Source organism: Anguilla anguilla, chromosome 10 (genome assembly GCF_013347855.1).
Source record: "Anguilla anguilla isolate fAngAng1 chromosome 10, fAngAng1.pri, whole genome shotgun sequence".
NCBI classification, from domain to species: Eukaryota; Metazoa; Chordata; class Actinopteri; order Anguilliformes; family Anguillidae; genus Anguilla; species Anguilla anguilla.
In genome coordinates, this window is record NC_049210.1 from 20,861,815 (window position 1) to 20,879,359 (window position 17,545).

The 17,545-nt window shown below is 46.3% G+C and overlaps 1 protein-coding gene across 3 annotated transcripts in view; it reads left to right on the forward strand.

Moving 5' to 3' along the window:
• Nucleotides 1-2,872: 2,872 nt before the first annotated feature.
• Nucleotides 2,873-17,545, forward strand: part of LOC118237513 (regulator of G-protein signaling 3-like) — a 121,172-nt gene continuing 106,499 nt past the window's right edge. The window contains exons 1-5 of one of the 3 annotated variants that reach the window (XM_035436293.1): nt 2,873-2,951; nt 14,439-14,489; nt 14,884-14,942; nt 16,271-16,365; nt 16,912-16,980. In XM_035436293.1, coding sequence (XP_035292184.1) covers nt 14,483-14,489; nt 14,884-14,942; nt 16,271-16,365; nt 16,912-16,980 — 230 coding nt within the window. In that variant the 5' untranslated portion in view covers nt 2,873-2,951; nt 14,439-14,482. Of the gene's footprint in view, nt 2,952-7,618; nt 7,938-11,995; nt 12,142-14,438; nt 14,490-14,883; nt 14,943-16,270; nt 16,366-16,911; nt 16,981-17,545 lie in introns of those variants that run through there. The other 2 variants (XM_035436292.1, XM_035436294.1) reach the window with 2 other exon arrangements.

The following is a 17,545-nucleotide window of genomic DNA, read 5'->3' on the forward strand; positions in this document are numbered from 1 at the left end:
GACTTTGTTGAAGGCGTTTGCTTTTATTTTGGCGAACAGATTGTGACGTTGTCTTGGACTTTTGAAATCGTTGATCACTGTCGTTAGCCTGCCACTACCAGAAGGAATATGTGCCGGGTCTGGTTACCCCTGAAATAGTAGTGCATCAACAGCTTTTGCTTATCACCTACCAGTGCATACTGCAGATCTGTTTCTTCTGCTCCACCTGGTATTTTGGTGGAATTCTGCAGTGTTAGTTGTTGCAGTTTCAATGCGCTGATGTGTATGCATGCATTATCATCGCTATATGTAACTGCATAAAGTAACATGTTGTTATAAAAATACTTGAACAGTGATGAGTGAGGATTTATAGGCGTGAGTTTCACATTATACCATACCAGAATAATCTCATGCAAATGATTTTGGGCCAGATTGGCATGCATATTTTGTTAAGAGATTGTGGTGATTATTTAGTCCACAAACTCAAAACCATTCAGCACTTTATCGGTAAGCTACATTTGTAATATAGCTTATAGTACTGTTTTTATGGGTGCTTGAAGTTTGGAGGGTAAGGCCTAGAATTGAATTTGTGAAAAAGGCAAGTGTAGGACCTTGCTGAACATAGTCAAATGAATCAAGTCTAGCTGCATTAAATCTAGGTATGGGGCAATATATACTGAAATATAGATTTCAAAGTATCTATCAGAATTTATTTTACAATGAAGATTTTATTGCACAGTAATGATGAATATGGATTCATTTAAGAAATTTACAGTAATTTATTTAACCATGTAGGTCCACTGAGAATGACGTTAATTCTGGCAGGGGGTCCGTGTGAACCAGGGTCATATCTTAATCGTAGTGAGTAATGTGATTCTTACTCAGAATTGGGGGCAAATTGACAGGATCAAATCGGCATGTAGTTAATGGCTGTTAAGAATGAACATGGCTTTTTAATAACGAACACGAAAACTGGCTTAACATTGTTCGAATGCTGTTAATGAATAAAAATATAGCCAACGTGAAGTGATGTGAATTGCAGTCATTTGCAAGACACTCAGAATACCGTAGCGAGTACTCTAAATAAAAGTGTGAATATAAGTGGTTCATCACCTCATGTGTTTAGCATGAAGAGACTAACTGATGTGTTGGTTATGTTTGTTTCTGTTTGTTCCTTTGCAGGACTGAATACAGACACAGGAGCAGGAGCAGGAGTGGTGCTCGTAATTCCCAGCAGGGGGCAGCAGCAGCAGCAAAGAGGAGAATGGGGTCCAGACAGCTGAGTGGAGCTGCAGGCATTGCAGGGTACAAATGCATACAGACCATCTCAAACCCAAAAGAGAAAGGAAAAAAACATGCTAAAATTCACATCAGCACTGGATGTGCTGCAAAATAAATAAATAAATAATAATAACTATATTGTTATTGTTATTATTGATTGTTCTTATTTATGTAGCTGTGATGTAGATGAAAGCAATGGCATCTGTTTAACTTGTTTCAATTTGGAAAAGGCAGTGTCAACATGAAAAGCTTTTTCCTTTAACTAATCTCAATGATCTGTCTAGTTTACAGATAAATAAAGTTTAAAAACACAAAAAAGTCTTCCAACTTTTTTATTTTTCTCTTTTCTCTTGGAGTGTTGTACGCTGATGTCAGAAGCGGCAACAGGTTAGGCAAATAATCTGTGGAATGTTAGTGGTAGAGGTGGAAGTTATTGTAAAAACCTGTTTCTAGTGATAAGCCATTTTGGAGCATTAGAAAGTCAACACTGCTGATTTTAGCAACCTCTCCCCACACATTTCACATCTCTCAAGAGAATAAAACCAGAAAATGTTTGGTACAATTGTTAGCATTGCTTTCGTTTTCCCCATGTGATCCTTTGGTATTTCTGTGTTACATATTTTTCATCTGTTGGTCAGTGAGTTTTAGAATCCTTTTTAAATGGGAATTTTGTAGCTGTATTACCACATTGTACCAGAAGAGGACATTGTGAGACTTCAGAATGTCCGTTGGAAATCCCATAGTTACAGTTCTTCTGTTGTATTAAAGTAGATCCTGATGAAGGTTGGTTTTTTTTGTTTGTGTTGGATATATTAAATATATTTGCTATATGCAGACAATTGTTAAATTGGCTGTCATTCTTTTCTCTGATTGAGGAGAAAACTATTCACTTTCAAATGACATTTTAGTGAAAGAAGCAATGGTCTAGAGTTAAATATTGATCCATCCAACAACATAAATCAGAATAAAAGTAGTTTGAAAAATACATACGTGTCAATCAAAAAAGGCAAAAATAGAAGCCATCTTCATGCGCCTGCGAATATTTCTCCCCAGTTTGGCTTGGTTGTGCAGTTGTTCAGGTTTGTGCTGGTGTGCACTTCACAGTGATGGAAGCGCTAGTCCACCTGTTTCTCTTGTCCTCCCTATGTTTCCCAGGCCTACGTCAGTCAGCTGGAAAACTGCAGTAACCAGCAGGGATCCTGGAGCTGGTATTAAGATGGCAGTTGTCAAGACCTCCCTAAGGAAGAGCACCCAGGCCTTGCCCTGCAGTAGGAGTGAAGCCACACCTTCTAAGAAGGCCCCGGGTGTGACCAAGAGGAGGGGTCCAGTCACACCCCAGAGGAGAGGTCCAGTCACACCCCAGAGGAGGGGTCCGGTCACACCTCTCAGGAGGGGACTAGTCACAGCCCAGAGGAGGGGTCCGGTCACGCCTCTCAGGAGGGGTCTGGTCACACCCCTGAGGAGAGGTCTGGCCAAGCCCCAGAGAAGAGGTCCGGTCACACCCCAGAGAAGAGGTCCGGTCACACCCCAGAGGAGGGGTCCGGTCACACCCCTGAGAAGGGGTCCAGCCACACCCCAGGGACATGTAGCCGTACCCCAGCACAGAGTTAAGACCACGCCCTGTAAGACAGCCCAAGCCGTGCGGCCCCGCAGGAGGAGGAAGATCCACCCCTCGAGTTTCCGGGGCAGAGGTGAGGGCTGAGACTGCTCTGGGGCAGAGGTGAGGGCTGGGACTGCTCCAGGGCAGAGGTGAGGGCTGAGACTGCTCTGGGGCAGAGGTGAGGGCTGGGACTGCTCCAGGGCAGAGGTGAGGGCTGGGACTGCTCCGGGGCAGAGGTGAGGGCTGGGACTGCTCTGGGGCAGAGGTGAGGGCTGAGACTGCTCTGGGGCAGAGGTGAGGGCTGGGACTGCTCTGGGGCAGAGGTGAGGGCTGGGACTGCTCTGGGGCAGAGGTGAGGGCTGGGACTGCTCTGGGGCAGAGGTGAGGGCTGGGACTGCCCTGGGGCAGAGGTGAGGGCTGAGCCTGCTCCAGGGCAGAGGTGAGGGCTGAGACTGCTCCGGGGCAGAGGTGAGGGCTGAGACTGCTCTGGGGCAGAGGTGAGGGCTGGGACTGCTCTGGGGCAGAGGTGAGGGCTGGGACTACTCCAGGGCAGAGGTGAGGGCTGGGACTGCCCTGGGGCAGAGGTGAGGGCTGGGACTGCCCTGGGGCAGAGGTGAGGGCTGGGACTGCTCCGGGGCAGAGGTGAGGGCTGGGACTGCTCTGGGGCAGAGGTGAGGGCTGGGACTGCTCCAGGGCAGAGGTGAGGGCTGGGACTGCCCTGGGGCAGAGGTGAGGGCTGGGACTGCTCCAGGGCAGAGGTGAGGGCTGGGACTACTCCAGGGCAGAGGTGAGGGGTGGGACTGCTCTGGGGCAGAGGTGAGGGCTGGGACTACTCCAGGGCAGAGGTGAGGGGTGGGACTGCTCTGGGGCAGAGGTGAGGGCTGGGACTGCTCCGGGGCAGAGGTGAGGGCTGGGACTGCTCCAGGGCAGAGGTGAGGGCTGGGACTGCCCTGGGGCAGAGGTGAGGGCTGGGACTGCCCTGGGGCAGAGGTGAGGGCTGAGACTGCCCTGGGGCAGAGGTGAGGGATGGGACTGCTCCAGGGCAGAGGTGAGGGCTGCTTTGGTGTGCGACTCTTCAGAAAGCAAGAGCAATGGCTTAAAAGGGCTAATGTAAATCGGTGGCTCACAGGAGACTGGGCCTGTCAATCATAGTGTTTTGTCCAAGAAAGGAAAAGAGGCTTTGCGGCGGGATTGGGTGGGCGGGGTACATGCAACTCAGATGTGAGTCCAGAATCCTGCAGTGTTATGTGTTGCAATCACAATGCCACTGAATTGATTAACCAATTGGCTGAATATAACATGGCTATTTTCTCACACGCGTGCACATACACATACACCTACACATACACATGCGTGTGTGTGTGTGTGTGTGTGTGCGCGTGTGTGTCTGTGTGTATGTCTGTCTGTGTGTGCGTGTGCATGTGTGCGTGTGTGTGTCTGTATGTGTGTTTGTGTGCGTGTGTGTTTGTGTTCGTGCATGTGTGAGTGTGCATGTGTGTTTGTGTGCGTGTGTGTGTGTATAAGTGTGTGCGTGTGTGCGTGAGTGTGTGTGTGTGTTTGTACGTGTGTTTGTGTTTGTGTGTGTGTGTTTGTGTGCATGTGTGAGTGTGTGTGTGTTTGTGTGCGTGTGTGTGTATGCATGTGTGAGTGTGTGTGTGTTTGTGTGCATGTGTGTGTATGCGTGTGTGAGTGTGTGTGTGTGTCTGTATGTGTGTTTGTGTGCGTGTGTGAGTGTGTGTGTGCATGCATCAAGCCTTTGCATTCCCCTTGATCCTCCTCCCTGCTATGTCATAGATGTTGAAGAGTTGCCTGTACAGAGCCTCCAGTGTTTCTCTCATCTTCTCTGTCTACAGCATTCCAGTGTTGCTTGAATGCTATCCATGTGTGGTAGTAACATTTCCTGACTGAATTCCTTTCCTGCAATATTGTTTTTATGTGGCGTGTAATATTAAACAACACTGATTGGCCTTCTGCAGTGACGTTACAGAGCATCTTATGTGGGAATGCCTCGCTCTGATGTTTGGTGATTGAGCTTTTATTATGTAGAATTGCTGCACAGGATAACACCTTTCGTCCAGAGCCATGTATGGATTAATAAGATGATAGACATTAAGTAGTTTCCGTGAATTGGTATCAATTTCCTGAAATCCTGCACTTTGCAAAAGTTAGGGGCTCGCTAATTAAAGGTGTCGCCTTCCACGGATATAACTGAATAAAGAAAAATCAAGCATTAGCTTTTCAATGGCTTGCCCTGCTCTGTAAATGGTCAGCTCTGAATCAGTGCATTGGCACTTACCCTGTGAGAAAGTGGCTGTCATTAGCAGTGTGGGCATAAAACCCATTTATTGGAGTATAGTTTAGTTCTGGTGTCTATAAAGTATAATATCACATTTCTGTCTAATTCTGTAATGTCTCTAATTTTAGGCAGTTACGTTTTTGCCTTTGTTCGGTCTGCTCGTGAGCTCAAATGAACGGATGTTGGTTGCAGTGTGTGGTTAACATTTCTATTTTTTCCATTCCCATATTATGAATAGTTTTTTTTTTTTGCCTGAGTGCCACAACACTTTGTCCAAGAAAGCATAGTGTTCAGTGGGCATTGTACTCACTGAAATAAAAGAAACCAGCCAGCGGTTTAGAGCTTATTTCACCCAAAGCTGCCCAACAGGCTTTGAAAACGCGTAATTTGTAGAGCGTGTTTTACGCTGGGCCATTGTGCTACCGGATTCTCGTCAATTTGTTCTGATACAAAACAAGTCAGGCTTTGGGGCTGGGGCTGAAGACCGCACCGGGGCGGTGCCGGACGGAGCGGTCCGGCTCCGTTTGAGAGTGCGAAGCCACGCTGGCAGAAACGCGCCTCAGCGCCAGGGGCCGTTTCCATCGGGTCAGAAGCAGAGGCGTTCCAGTGCGGCGCCATGTTGCCTCGCGCGCTACACTGGAACCGGAACCCTTTTACAACCGTCTCCCTGCCCAACCACAGCTGAGCTTCTTTTTTTTTTTTTTTGTTTGATGCCCAAAATCATTTCTTGCCTTTTCACCCCGCCGAAGCGCCAATCTGTTCGAAAGCGACTGGCGTCCCGCGCCCGCTGAACTCGCGCGGCGGGGCGGAAAATCGGACGAACGGCGCTGTCTGGTCGCGGCCGCCCCGTGGCCAGCGGACCGCCGCTGCTGAACGCCGCTCAGGGAGACGAGTACAATCGCGGGCCCCGTGAGAAAGGAAAGCAAAGAGAATGGACAGGAAGGAGGATCTCTATCAGGGGTGAAGTGCGCGCTGAAATGTCTGATTGCCGTACAATCATTCGCTTCCTTAGGAGATTTTGAGTGGGGGAGCGGATGTCCTGCGTCTCCTCCCTCCCTCCCTCCCTGGCCTCACGCGAAGGCGGCCGTCTTCGCCGTTCGCCGAACGGACGGGTGAACCGCGGCGCTTATCTCTTTCTTTGATAGCCGTTGGGATTGTTTTCGGACCTGCGACGGGCATTGCTTCCTTAAACATAGGCAATGAGTTACTTGTAAAGGTCAGAGTCTGCCAACGGAAACAAACGCAGTGGGCCAATCAGAGGCCTGGGATTTAAACATTTTTTTTAAGTGTTTACATATTGGCAACAGAGAGCTGGCAGACGGACAAACTCGGTGCGGAATTCATTACAGTGGAACCTGCTGTGTCACAGATGCTGAACCATTGGTTTCTCGAAGTCTGTATAAATACAGTCTTACTTATGCACCATGTAATGTATTACTCTTAATGCAATACAAATGTTTTCAGGGATGTTTCATAGGTACTATTACACTGACATACCACATTTTTTCGAGGTGGTTCTTCTACTTTTAGCAATACAGGATTTACACTTATTACACAAGTGGACATTAAACCTTTTAGCTGTTGTGTTTGTTTGTCAGGGATAAAATCATATAGCCACATGCCGTTTTAGACTGACCAAAATGTGTGCAACGAGCTCAGCCGTCTGCCTCCTTCTCGGTTATCTATGGGCCATTAGCTGAAGTAATTCTGTTGAGCCTTACCATGAAAGGTCTCCTTGTGTTTGAGCAAAAGCGTGTGGACGTTACCTCAGCAGAGTTTTGTGGTACAGAAACGTAGGACCATTTGTTCTGGCTTCTTGCCCCAAATCAGTGTCTCTGCAGCACGATGTGAGTCATTTTCTCATTTTATATTTACCTGAGGATTTCTAAAGAAAATGGAACCTTGTCATTTTTTTCATTGTCTGCAATAAATAAACTAAATAAACTTTAAACTATAATTTGCTCTGATAGACTGATTTAAGTACTGAGTACTAACAAAAGCCAGCAGACAATTTGACTGTAGAGGACCAGGGCCCTGTCTTAGAGTATAACTCGTTAGCCAGCAAATGTAGTCCCTGACATTTTCATTAATGAGCACGGTTCCTTCGAGGGTCATATTCCGGTCCAGGTTTTGCCTCAGGCCGGCAGCGCAGATCCTTCCGTGGTGCTTTTATTGTGACCCGGAGCAGCGCTGCCGGCCTAGCAGAGGAAGCTGGGGGACGCAGGGCTTTCAATTGTTTCCCATAGCAGCAGGTGGAACTGCTACACGCCCCCTAGCCCCCCCGCCCCCTTCCCCCACCCCATTCAAAACAAGCAGCCCCTGACCAATCGGAATAAGCCCTGCCTTGCCCTCTGTTTGAAGCAAAAAGGCGGTTAACAATTAAGAACGCGTTGTGCGGACTGCCTGTGCCGTGGAAACTCCCTCCGTGACTTTCTCTCACTTTCCTCTGCCCTCCTTCTGCGTCTCCGCTCCGCTTATTCTGTCACAGAAGGGATGACTTCACTTGATCATGCAAGAGAGGATTAGTCCGGGAACAAAGCCGTCTCGTTCTTTTTCCCCCCGCTAGCACTCTTTATATCTCTTTCCCTCGCTCTTTCCCCCCTCCCTCTCTCCGTCTGTGTTGCGTGGGGCAGCTGGCCCTTGCGTTGCTGTTGACAGCATTGAGTTTCTGTTCTGGCCCTGGCAGCGGACGGGGCTCCATGGACGATCCCGCCATTCGCAGGGTCTCTCAGGGCACCTGTCCTGCCAGCGCCCAGGACTCTTTCCTGCTGCAGACTTTCGGTAAGTTTGGCGAGCGCGTCCGTAACCCCGTTGTCGCGCCCGCCTCTGAGCTCCGGGCTGTCTGCGGGGAAACTCGGCCTCTCTCAGTCCCGGGCCGAGACCTTCCTTTCAGGTGTGATTACAGAGCGGTTAAGCGGAGTGAAGTAAACATTAAACATTGTGTTTAATTTGGAATGAGTCTAAGCGCACCTTGAGTTAACATTACACCTCTGCTGAGGTGATAACTTAAGGGCTGTGTAGCTGTGGATTAAGGGTGTGTGTGTTTATTTTGTGCCACTTTCAGACACTTAGCAGCGTTATGGATTTTGCTGGCAGGAAAGAGAAAATCTGCAGCAGTGTTACAACACTTTTCTGTGTCTAAATACTTCCCACATTAAATGTGCTATTCCCACCTATAACGCGCATTTGCTTACATGTGATTCTGTATTTAAGAGGAAATGTGTGAAAGCGAAAAGCATATGCTGTTTTTAACGAAAACAACGAAAAAAGACTTCTGTTGCAGCCCTTGTTAACTGTGTCCTTTATGTCAAAAGTTGCTCAGTTTTTGTTAGTGTATATGAAAAAAACATAAGCTGTATGCTGGGCTGTAACCAGGAAGTGTCAGGGGCAGGGACACTGTTGTGCACCTTGGCGAGGTGCTGAACACAAACGACTGTCTGAGAAAATCGGGCGAAGATGTGGGCCGTGTGCATTGTTGTGGATGATCCTGCCTGCCAGGCTGATGAATAATATAGGGAGTGTTTCTCCGCCGCGTTCATTAGCAGCTCATTAGGGCCGCTCACTTCTCTGCGCCTTAATTATTCAGCGCGTGCGAGCGGGGAGAGCAGCGAGACGCTTCCGCGTCGCTCGGCTAGCTCTTTAATATTTCAGACTTTACCTGCTATCACTACTCAGGGAGGAAGAAAAGTGGAGGCGGGCAGTGTTGAAAGGGTCAGACACTTGAGGACTGTGTGAAACGGGCAGGCTACACGGTTGACTGTGTGGGGACTTGACCTTTATGAATGTTTATGAGTAATAGCATAGCCGCTAGCACATGCTGCGTTGGTCACTGAGGGAATTTGATCTTATGAATGTTTATGTTGAAGTTGCTATGCCAGGCTACGTGACTCACTGTTTAGGGACTTGATCTTTTGTATGCATGTGAGAAGCCGGATAGCCACCTGTACAGCCTACATGGCTTATTATCAGGGGATCTGGCCTTATGCATGTGTGCGAGAAAGGGCATAACCGCTAACAAGAGCGAAATCTCACAGCGAGGGGAATTTGCTTATGTCTGTTAGTAACGGCATAACTGCTAGCTCAGGCTCAATAACTCGCAGTTTGAAGATTTGATGGAATGTGAGGGGAAATTGGAGGAGGTCTAAATTGAATCGGGGTTTCCCAGACTTGAGCAATCACAAGTCGTTTTTTTGGTTTAATAAATTTGTGGCGGTTGGCTTGATCACCCCTGTAGCAGGTGACCATCACATGCAGTTGGCACTGAAGTGTTTTAACGCCATCCCTAAGCAAGACCCTATGTGTCTCTGCTGCTCAGAATCTGGGCCAAACTTTCTGTTCACTCTTAACGTGGAATTCCTCATTTAAGCAGTTCCAAGCGGGTCACTCGGGGCTGGAAGGGGCTCCTCTTTAATCCCACGTGTGATATAAAGTAGACTGACTTTGGTGCACAGATCCATTGGTCTCTGTTACAGTATATGGGGAATCTTGGCTTTCTACATACTTGGGAACAATGAACTGGCGTCAAAACACAAAAACAAAGGGGCTTGTTTGTAGAGTTAGCGGACTGCTCTGGATGTGGTTGCGTGTGGTCTACCAAAGCCGGGATGCCTGACATTCTCGCCTTACGTTCGGCTACCCTGAAGGACCGACTTTTTTGGCATGACAAGTGTGGGTCTTTAACGTGTGTTGTTGATGTGAGCCCCGAGAAGGACAGGCAAGAAAATCTGGCTTGGAACAGGCGAGGGAAGCTGGATGAAGGGAGTGAACGAGTAGAGAAGTGAGCCGACACCATTCGCTCGAACAATGGAGGAAAAGAGACGTTGATCAAATGTTGAAATTTTACAAAACACCATGAAAAGGCCACATTTGGGTTGGGGAGAGTGTGTTCCGTATGTTTTCTGTGTCCATGGTAACAGGTGCTCCTCAACCTTTCCTTGGAGCGAGGGAGGAGTACAAATTGAAATGGGAGTGATAAAAATGAAAATTCCGACAAATGCAAATTTGACAGCTATAAAGTATGGCAAAGAGCGAGCTGGGCTTGTTTCCAGGAGCTTGCGGGTTTCACTCCCTTGTGGGACGCTGCGTTTGTACCTTAAATCAAGGCCGACTCGCTTTGGTAAAGTTATCTTGCTTCTCAATCGTGTTGTTTATAAGATGCCCCTAAACATGGCTCTGTGCCAAGAGAATATTGCAAAGTTATTAATGCGCACCTTGTAGCTCATCCGTTAACATCCCCAGCAGAGAAGAACTGGAGCAGTTCACTGAGGGAGCTTGCAGTGTTGTGCAAATCAGTGCTAATGATGGTTTTGGGTTCCCCGTCTCCTGGAGCTCTAAAGCTGCCTTGTTCACACAGCGTGTTAAAAATGCACAATTCTACTGTATATATTGCAACGGCTCAATCGAGTGTACTGTCAGTTGCGGGCCTCAGAATGGATGGTCAACATATCATTAAGCCTGCTTATGCTATTGGCTGAGTTCGGGGCTGCAGCAATCAATTATTTTTTAATTGTTTACTCTATCAGTTTAAAAAAAAATAAGAATGGCTTTGTATTTAGTTTTGAATGGTCTAATGCAACAAAGGATTTGAACAATGCTCGCAACCATTTCATTCTCACAAATGATTTTTGGCTATCACTGTAAAGTAAATTCTACTAAATACCTGCCCACCCCCCAAACATTCAAAGGAATAAGTATGTTTTGGGAAGGGAAATTGTTTATCTACAATAGCTGTACTACTGTATGTCATCAGTTTTGGGGAAATGATTAGTATCTTAAATTATGATAGTGATTAGTCACCATGCCAAAATTCAAATAGATTTATTTTTTGTAATCGATTAAATCAGTGTTACAGCCCTTGATGACTTCAGTAAGTCAAGTTGTGTAAGATGACAATTCGTGTAAGTCGCTCTGGATAAGAGCATCTGCTAAATGCCTGTAATGTAATGTAGCCTGATGACTTTGATTGAGGTTCCACAATAGTGTGCACGTTTAGCCTCATCCCGCTAGGGATGTGGTAGGCTTAAGTTGGCTAGTGCTGCAGCTTCGCTAGTTCCTCCCCATTCGTGCACCAGGACCCAACATGCTAATGCCTGACTACCGACCCAACGATCCCTACTGCCAGATATGCGTGGCAGTCATTTATGGATGAGCCTCTCCACTGGTTGACACTCGCTCTGCTTTGGCACAGCGTGGCTTACAGTGTGGAAGGTGCTTGCTGGCTCGTGACTGAGCACATCAAAGGAAAGCATGTGTTTCGGTGGAATGCGTTTCTGCTGCAGTGCTCCTCGCAGAGATGCAGGTGGCGCTATGGGGACTTGAGAGGGACAGGTAGCAATTTTAACTTGGGACTGGAAAAAACCGGGGCGGGAGAAAAATGTGGTGCGTCAGTTTCACTCGTCCCCATAAGCTGCCAGTTGCCCCCTGGGAAACTGGCACAGCAGCAATCCCCTAGTGTCAGCCTCAGGGACAAAACCTCTAGATGATACAGTGCCAGAGTGTAATCAATGTTCCCCCTCAATCGCTCAATGGAGCTCTATCTGCGTTAACTACTAACTACTCTTTTCAGTGAGGTTCTGCTCTTCAGGTCATAGATGCTTCTGAGCAGGGAGTAACTATGTGCAGTTCTGCTCAAGAACTAGTACAACAAATACGGTGCTTCTTATAACTGGCTTTTAGATCTGGGTTATGCGTGTGGTGTTGGGTCCAGGAGGGGTGCCTGTTTAACCGGTGGCTGATCAAAGAAAACAGATTCAGCAATATCCACGCAGACCTGGGAGCTGAAAATCACAGAAAAGTTTTGCGCTACTATTCCCCAGGTGTCACGTCGGATTTCAGGTTTTATATTTAGTGTTTTTTTTCCTGGGTAAAATGGAATCCGAACCTTCGGAAGGGCTGCGTTCCTGTTGCGGCTGCGAAGAAGGGCTAATGAAGCAACGGGGTGAACAGAACAGCTGAAAGGTCTCCGGGTGCTCCTGCTGTTTAAAAGGTTGTGCTTTGTTCTGTGTCAGTCAGGGGAATGATGCAGGGATAGAGAGAGACTTTTTTTTTTTTTTCCCTCTCAAAAGTTTTAACTCTCTTGCCATCCCTCAAGCTGTCCTGCTTTGGAGAACTTTTCCTGACTAGCTTATGTTTCAGTGTTTACATAAATGCGAGAGTGATTCTGCTCTCGCTCTTGCTCTGCCTCTGTTTCTCTCTCTTTCTCTGCTTCTGTGCACAAAGTTTTTATTTTTAGTACTTGGTGAATGTGAGTCACTGCTTCTGTATCTAACAGTATTATGGCTTGAATGTAAGTGCGGTTGTATCTCTCCCTGTGTATGTACAGAGACCACAAGCACTGGCCACGTGGGAGCATACTGGCACAGTCCTATCATACGTGCAAATCTGCTGTAGTTCTTCCACACAGCAATTGTGACTAACACGGATGCACCAAACCACGGCCTGTGTGACTCTTTTGTTGTAGTTTGCCGATCTGCCGATCGCCTCATCGGGTCTGTTTTAACCGCTGTTATTGGATGTCAGTCTTTTGGTGTATCGGATGTTCAGGGTGAAAGGGAGCTCTTGGTCTTTTGGCTGAGCAGACTTCATCGCCATGACAATCTCTTTTTCACACCTCTTTTTTGAGCAGCTTTTCTGGGACCAGGGTGCCTCTTGCGGATGGTGCCTCTCCTCTCTTCTCCGTTTCCATCCCTCATCTCTTCTTTCTCCTCCCCTTCTTTCTTTTCCTGTCTCATCTCTCATTTCTTCTCCCCTCCTTTCTTTCATCTTCTCTTTTCTAATGTTATGACAAGTTTAGGCCGCTTAAGAGGCTGGACATATAAACTATAGGAAGGAAGCACAGAGCAATCGTTGCATCATTCCTTCGGGAATTCACAGACGGTCGCAGTCTCTCCTCTCCGAGCTCACGCAGCCAGCTGCTGCTCATTTTCACCTCGTAGCCAACCAGCTGAATCATACGGCATTCGTTGCATAAGAGGCAGGGTTTCGTGCGCAGTTCCGCACCCTGTCAGTGCTCCCTGTAACCAAATGGCTGATTTAAGGTGGCCATGTGAGCGTGAACATTAATATTTGCGAATAGGGTGTGCGAGTGTGGCCGTTCGTGTGGGCTCCAGGTAGAACTTGCCGTCAATCTCACTACAGTCCTGACACTCATGTGATATTGTTTAAAATCAAACATAATTAGCAACTAAACTTCAGTCACCCACCTTTTGGTGCTGAAAGTAAGGTGAATCCACACCTAATGGAAGTGGTGCTTTTGACTGCCTTTAAAACGGTTAAATCTCACTACAGTCTCTAGCTATATATATGAATGCTTTTAATCTTGTACGCTCAAGGTATGAGCTTTAGCCCTGCGTTCTCTTCACTCTTTTAAAGTGCTCGCAAGCTCAGCACATTCTCCTCTCGCGTACGACTGAGAGGAGAATGAGAGGCGGGAAGAGAAACTTTCTGTTTGGTCATGAAGTATGCGTCTGTATTCCTCACTGCTTAATTAGGCTTGTAATCATCTGTCAAAAAGAGGCATAAATTCATGAACAATCCTGAGGCTCTTCCTCACACCGCAGAGCTACTGTAAGTAGAACACAGGCAGCCCCGACGGTACGAGGTGGAAGTGTGTTGCGCAGCAGTCTTCGTTGCCCCCGGATACGGAAGAAAGTCTTGGCGTAAAGAAAGTATTTTGAGCGCTGGTCTTGTCTGCCACAGTGCCATAAGCAGAGACCGCTGAGTTGTTGGGATTTAGGATTGCACTCTGTTCTATGCACAGAAATGTAAAGAAGGAAACTGACACAGAATGGCACCGCTTTGGCTGCCCCTCATACAGCGATAATGGCGGGACCTAGGGAAGGTCATTTCTTTTGGGATGCTAACTGAATGGGCCAATGTCCAACTGAAACATTTAGGCCCACATACTACATTTTTATGATTGGGAAAAACCCATTAAAACATGGTGAACACTCTTGTATTATAGTTGAATGGAAACCTTGATAGTTGTCCGCAGTGAGTACACTAATTCTGTCAAGGTGTCACTATGAAAATGGGGTATAATGTGACAAGACTTACAGCACAGGCTTATTATTTTTGCATCAGACACTTCAGCCTATGGTTGATCAGGGAATTTAATGAAGAGGGCTAATGTTCATGTACTAGTGCTTCCATGTTATGATTATTAACATGGAGGCCTATAAAAAAAGGAAGAGAAGACCTCTATAGAAAGGGTGTACAGAAGTTCCAGTGTCTAGGATATGAAATATAATTAATACAATTATTCTGCTGATTCCTTGTCTGCAGGCCAACTTAAACTGTCCATCACACCTGAGAATGAACTCCTCATCATGCACAGTAAGTATTGTGAGCAATACAGCATGTATTCAAATCTCATTCATCTGTCAGTAGGAGTATTGTTTGGTGGCCATTTTAAATAAGGCATCTTTGCTGTGATCACGCCTAAGGAAATTGACTGATGCACTGTTGCAGTGATGATTACAAACTGAGAGGAAACTCTAGCAGGGAGTTCCCATTTTGTAATGAATGGTGATTCTGAGATGTGAATCTGTTTGCTTGTGATGAAGTGTTGAATGAGTTGATGAGAGATTAACAGTGACTACCCTTGTGCTTTCACTCTGTCTATGTCACTATGTCTGTCAGTTTTCTATGAAGAACATTTTTACTTGCTTTGTGTGTTTTAAGGTGGGAAGCGTTGGACTGCATTTTACATTTTAATCTTCATTCACAGTCATGGAGGCCAGGGGACTTATGGGAAAGCAGTACAGAACGTGTGACTCCTACGTCAAGGTTTGTTTCGAAATGTATTCAGGGTTGGTTATTGGGCAGTATTCTTTCTGTTCATGGAATTCTAAAACCTTTAATTGTGCCGTACTGTAACTAGATCGTGACAAGCCATCCCTGTGGGCGTGGTTATGTATAGATGCAAATTGCATCATTTCCCTCAGTCAGAGTGATTAAAATGGACCAGTTTCAATGAGAATTATCCACACATGCAACAGAATTAGCCACTGATTTAGTCTTTAGTGTCCCACCTTTTGGAACACACCAATGGAATAGAAATGGTAGTTTTGACAGCCTTTAAAAATAAACCATCACCAATCTGTTGGGGAACAAAGCCCTCAAGTAGTAATATCAGAATAAGACTTATGTTTATACAGGTGTGTGTGCTACAAGAGTTAACTTTCAGATTACATACTACAGTACATCTTTAAAATTCTGAGAAGGAGCTTAAAACAACAGCTCCAGCCTGAACCCTTTCAAAGCAGGAAAATTATAAATCGTTGAACACCCTTTTGCCCAAAAACACTCTTACTTGAGAGCATTGTGGTTGGGAGAGTGCTACAGCCCAGAGGGATGATGGGATATGGTTAATTTTCGTGGAATGCGAGGCTGTAATCCTACGTTTTAGCCCCACAGGGGTCAGGAGGATCTGTGACCTCTCCACTAGTGATATCATCAGCCAGCTGGGGGTGGGGGGGAGGGGGGTGGGTTCTGAAAGCAATCTTCTCTCTGTGTGATTAACTGATGCTAAGCACACTGTTATCCAAAGAAAGAAACAAAAAAATTACAAGACATTTGGTTTGTGGCACGACCACAAGGTATTGTCATATTACACTGTTCACACGGCTTGGTTCACCGCCTCTGTAATCACAGTAGCGTCCATATTTTAGCTCATATTAATTAGTGATTAGTCATTCCCACTTTAAGCCAACTCTAACCCAGCCTTTGGTACCTTGGTACATCATAGTGTCCTAGATGCTGTTTTTACAACAAGCTCTAGAGTTTCTAATTTAACTCCAAATTTAGCAGTTTCATTCAGTTTTGAAGATAACATGAGACAGAGCTTTAGCTCCCCAAAGGAACTTGTAACCCCAAAAGTTATTGTACTCGGCATACATACAAAAGAAAATTAAACACAGTGGTCATACTGTACATATAACAAGATATGGACCTGACCATCTGGTTGGTTTTGGAGAATCTCCAATGTTGCAGTCAGATGGGTTCATTATGATGTCAGAGATTGAGAATTCAAGAATGTAGCACTGCTCCTGCCTTCCTGTTATTTTATGTCTCATTACACCAAATCTGTTGTGTTCCCTCGGCTCTCCTGTCAGATGGTTATCATCCCAGACAGCGAGAACAAGAACCGTCAGAAAACGAAGACCGTTCCAGACTGCAAGAGTCCAGTCTTCCATGAAACATTTGTGTTGTGAGTTATCATAATCATTTTTACTGAACGTTTCTCCATTGATGTGCATACCACAGCAGATACACACACACACACACACACACACACACACAAAGGACTGAATAGATCCCTGCTGTGGTGTCTTGCTTTGCCTGGGGTTGGAAGCACCCGGTTGACACACGTGGGGGAGTGGCCCATGCTGAGATGGCACGGGGACAGGTATTGCCAGTTTTATTTACCGGGAGTACACACAGGAGGAAAAAAAAATGGATAGAATAAAAAAATGAAAGCACTATTTATTATTTGGTTTTGCCATTTGTTGATATGAAGGAAATGTTTCACAAAGAGCTCTGGGGCAGTCCCAACGTCTGTCTGTCCTCCTGACAATCTGCCCACCTGCCCGCCTGCTTTCCTGCCAGCGTGATTGGCTGCCTGCTGTTTGATTGGCGGACTGTGTATGATTAGAGGCCGGGAGCCTGCAGGGCCTTGGGTGATGTGATGAATCGCATGTGCCTGATGTGATGAAACCAGAAACGTGTTCACACTTTGTGCCTCTGTTGTTTTCAGTGCTGTTGGTACTGACGACCATCAGAAGAGACTGCTGGTCACTGTGTGGAATCGCAGCCGAACGTCAAGGTAATTTTGGTGGATCTGGCTTAGCAGTTGGATGTCACACCCTTAAACTGAATTAGTACAGTAAAATCCCTCCCTGTGAATAATGCAGTGTGATAATGTGTCAGTGCGGAACAGTAAAAGGAATAGTGAATAAAGATGTCAGATGATCAGATGAATAATAATATAGTAATGGCACACTTGCGACCATTTGAACTTTGATCATTCATCCAAGATTAACTTAGTTCACACAACCAGGGACTGCGTGTATACGTGTGTGTGTGTGTGTGTGTGTGTGTGTGCGCGTGTCCCTCCCCAAGTGCTGCAAGGCTGGATTTGTATTTATTTGCGATGCCTGTGTGTCTAACACATCCGTCTCCTGTATATCACTGGCCCTCTGACAGGTCCTTTAGAAAACCTGTTTATAACTCACTGTGAATCTCTCATTGTGTGCTTTGCCTGCTGGTATTGCCATTTTAGCCTTGCTAAAAAGGGGTTTAAGTTAGAAAGTAACTTTCCGAGATGTTCCAGGAAAAAGGGCTTTAGAAAACGCTGTTCCCCAGGCAGCACTCAAGGTGAACATGAGAAA